We start from the raw sequence: 3,980 nt of genomic DNA on the forward strand, positions 1-3,980 counted from the left end.
CAATGAGCTGGGAACGCAGGATCAAACCCCGCAGTCCTGCCACCTGTGACAGAGCAGCACACGTGAGATGGGGCTGGGGGGCAAGGGCGAGGGTCCCATGCCACAGCCAGCCCTCGCATGGGCAGACCCCCAGCTGCATTCCCTCGCGAGTGGCACCCAGCCCACCTGTGTGGCGTCAGGGTTGCTCTCCACCACTGGGAAGCCGTTGTGGTTGGAGCAGGGGTCACTGAGGATGTCCACAACCGTGCCCACTCGCTCAATCCTCCGCAGGCAGGTGACAGGAGTGCTCATGACCTCCCTGCGGGGAAGGCTGGGTGTGAAACAGCCCCATTGCAGCACACCCCAAGCATCCCACCCAATACACGGGCTTCTGCAGCCCTGATGCCTCCTCTGTCCCCAGAACCTGCTAGGGATGTGGGGAGAGAACACACTGCAGACCACACTCCCTGCTGGGGAAGGAGCTGGGCTGGTGACACCAGGGGATAGCAGGCTCCTGTCACCACCTCCATTTCCAGCTCAGACCAGCAGCATGGTCCAAAAGCTGCTGCCCGAGGAGTGACACGTGTCCCCCAGGCCACCTACCTGGCCGTGAGGGAGTGGGACGTCACCGGGGCCTCCCAGTGCAGGAAGGGCACACTCTGAAGCTGGATGTGCATGTCATACAGCCCCTGCAATGACAGCCAAGCCATCAGGAGAAGCCTGGTGAGATGCTGAGGGGTTCAGCCAGGCAACAGCTCCTCTCTGAGAGGGAGCACATGCTTGTCCCGGCCCTCCTGCAGCTTCCCAGCACCCCCAGGTTCTCACCGGATCCCAGGCTCCTGGTAAGCACCCCAACCCTCACCTCCACAAAGTAGTCTCCCACAATCTTCGCTGTCATCAACACCAGCATGATGGGGAAACCGTAGGTAACATTGCCCGTAGCCTCCATCATGATGACTGTGAGACTCAGTGTCATCCGCACTATCCCACCTGCGAGAGGCACCAAGAGGTGTGGGGGTTTAGGGAGGAAGGGAAGCATGGGGTGAAGGGATAGCAAAGCACCCGAGGCTCCTCAGTCTCTGCAAAGCAATACAGGACCACCCACATGGGCAGGGAGGCTCTGGTCCAGCCCAGCCCTCACTAGTGCCCTGGTGCTGCCCATGCTTGGCAGAGTCATTAGGAAGCCGACAGCCAGGCTGGGCTTCAGCTGGAGAAGAAGCTGCACTAGGGAAGCAGGGATCACTTTTTCCCATGCCACCTTCACCCTGACATGAGCAGGAGATGACCAAGACTGTGCCATGAGGAACTCACCCAGCTGTGCAGCAGCTCCCATCAGGGCGTACTTCCCAGGGTCAGCCCAGATCTGAGCACAGGAGAGAGAAGGGGCTGAGTCAGCTGCTGCCTCCAGGGCATCCAGAAATAATAAACAGCACCCTGACCTCAAAGCCCCCCTCCAAAGTGGGGAGAGTGCCTGAGGCTGCCTGCTCAGCACAGCTGCTGGCAGGGCTCTGTCAGGACATGGGAAAGCCCAGACCCAGCTCAGGAGGACATCAAATGAGGAGCCAACCCTCTTCACACCTTTCCAGCCTGCTGTGCCAGGCTCTTAGTCAGCTCCATGCCTGCTGCCTGCCCAGAGTCAAGGGAGGAGGGCTGGGTGCCACGGCTCTCCCCGCCCAGCACCCCTTCCCAGCGAGGACTCACCGAGCCCTTGGTCAGGTAGGACAGGGAGATACCGAAGAGCCTCCCCCAGGCAGCGCCGATCAGCAGGGAGGGGATGAAAACCCCTGCGGACACCGTGAGGCCGTAGGTCCAGCAGGCCAGGAAGAAATACATCAGCGTGAACATGCCCAGCGTCATGGGGTTGTAGGAACCTGGGGTGGGAAGAGAATGGAGAGTCAATGCTGGCTCTGCAGCCCAGAGGGCACCGTGATGGGCTGCAGCCATAGGAGAACAGACAGCAGCAGCCCCACAACACACCCCCAGCAGTGAAAGCCCCTCTCATCAGGTGCACCTTCATCCCAACGCCCTCCCTGGCAGCCTGAGCCTTTCAAACCAGCTCTTTAGGTTGTTTCCATCCCCTCAAGCACCCTGTCAGCCAGCCAGGGCCATCCCAAAAGCTCTCCCATCCCACTGAGTCCAGCACATGCCTTTATCTCATGGCCCACGATGACCTGTCCCCTCCCAGCCCTGTGGTTCCCAGCCTCCCACAAGGCAGCATGACGAACTTCACAAAGCCCTGAGGGACCACCAGTGCTGGAGGAGGTCAGGGTACTGGTGAGCTGGCAGGGGTCCTACCACCAGCTTTGGGATCAACTCAGCAGAGTAGGTCTTGCAAACCCCCTCCTGTCCCACAGCTCCCACGGCTGCTCTGGCCAGTCCCAAGCTGCCCTATGGCATGGGCTGTGCCATCACAGCAAGACCCTGCTGTCCCCAGGACTCAGCCTACTGCTATTTTAGGACTGCAGAGCAGCTCAGTCTAGTTTAAACAAGTACTTTGCAACCTCTGCTTCAACAGAGAGGTCAATGTACCAGAGCCCTGAGCCAAGGAGGACCCAGCACTGCAGGGAACAGCCCCAAGACACGGGATGGTCATCACTTGGCTTCAGGTGGCCAAGTTGTTGCACTCTTTGGGCTAACAGTGTAGAAATTCAGTGTCTGCTCCCTGCCCACGCACAGCAGGGCATGAAACTCAGAGCAGCAGGCAGAGGGCAGCTGCCGTTACACTAGCTCTAAGGGAAATAGGAGCTGGACCCTGGGAGCCAAATTGCATTTCTCAAGCAAATTCAAACTCCCAAGATCCACCTCCACAACCTGCCCAGAAGGTAAAGTCATTCTGGGGCAAGAGTCTCTGCTAATTAAGAAAACAGCCAGGATGGACATTTCCAGGATGGACTTCAGACAGCCAGCGAGGGTCAGACACGCTCCCACGCAACTCAGAAGCAACAGCTTGTAAACATGCACAAACAAAACCAGGTCCCCATCCACAGGCTCCCAAGACCACAGCCCTTCATCGAGCTCAGAGGTGCCACCCGGTGCAGCATCCATCCCTCACCCTTCCACCACCACAGGAAAGGAGCAGGTACAGTGCTTTGCTGGATCCCATTGTGCCCTTATCCTGTGCTGATCATCCCCTGCCTTGTCCCAGGGAACAGGGCAGCCACCTCACACCAGCCCAGCCCAGCCCTGCTCTGCTCATGTTCAAGGACACACTCTCCAGGCACACAGACCTGGAGGGTCATGGAAGAGGTTGACAACACTCTTTTCAGGTGTGTTGAAGAAGGCAGTGGCCATGGAGTTGTACTCTCCATCAGCACAGAAAAGCTGAGGGGGAAGAAAAGAGAGAGTTAGAAGTGGCAGATCTGGGCTGCCCTGTGGCAGGGAAGGGTGTGGGCTCAGGGGAACACGTGCCAGCGAGGAGGCAGCTCTGGGCAGCAAGCACACTTGGGTCTCCAGCATGACTGTGAGGACCAGTGCCATAAAACCCAGCAGGGTCTCATCTCCCTGCTCAGCATCTGCCCAGGTTCAGGGACCCCCCACCCTGAGAGACATTCTCCAGCATCTCCTACCTGCAGGGGATATGCCACCGTGCTCCCCTGGATGGGCTGGCAATCTCTCGAGCAGTAAATCATGACGAACCCCACGGTCGCCGTCACTGCTGCAACCAGCATGGCCTCGACCACCTGGAGGCAGGGCCGGTGGATGTACCTGCAAAGGGAGTGGAGGAGTGAGGGTGGCACCCAGGGGTGCCAGCAGGATCGCCCACAGCCCGGCTTGACATGTCACATCAGGTGTACAGACAGGCTGGCTGCCTCTGCTCCCTTCCCAGAGCCTGCCAGGCTGTCCTGTGCTCTGTCCTCTGCTGAAGCCGTTGTGGGAAGCTGGGGCAGGAGGCCAGCAGCAAGAGCAGCTTTGCCCACCCAGCTCCAGCAGACCTGCCCACCTCCCCTGCACAGCTCCCATGGAAAGGCTGGTGTGATCGGCTGGGGGGACAGTGCAGAGCC

General features: G+C 59.4%; 1 protein-coding gene across 1 annotated transcript in view; it reads right to left on the reverse strand.

Annotated features, from left to right (window-relative positions):
* The window catches only part of CLCN7 (Cl-/H+ antiporter 7), a gene marked incomplete at its 5' end in the record, with an annotated part of 18,182 nt that overhangs the window by 1,132 nt on the left and 13,070 nt on the right, over positions 1-3,980 (reverse strand). The window contains 8 exon segments of the mRNA XM_029086756.1: positions 1-43; positions 166-298; positions 583-668; positions 842-969; positions 1,291-1,342; positions 1,681-1,850; positions 3,207-3,300; positions 3,546-3,684. The exon segment at positions 1-43 is cut by the window's left edge and continues 1 nt beyond it. Coding sequence (XP_028942589.1) covers positions 1-43; positions 166-298; positions 583-668; positions 842-969; positions 1,291-1,342; positions 1,681-1,850; positions 3,207-3,300; positions 3,546-3,684 — 845 coding nt within the window.

The sequence above is a fragment of the Antrostomus carolinensis genome, unplaced genomic scaffold, assembly GCF_000700745.2.
Source record: "Antrostomus carolinensis isolate BGI_N321 unplaced genomic scaffold, ASM70074v2 scaffold30909, whole genome shotgun sequence".
NCBI lineage: Eukaryota > Metazoa > Chordata > Aves > Caprimulgiformes > Caprimulgidae > Antrostomus > Antrostomus carolinensis.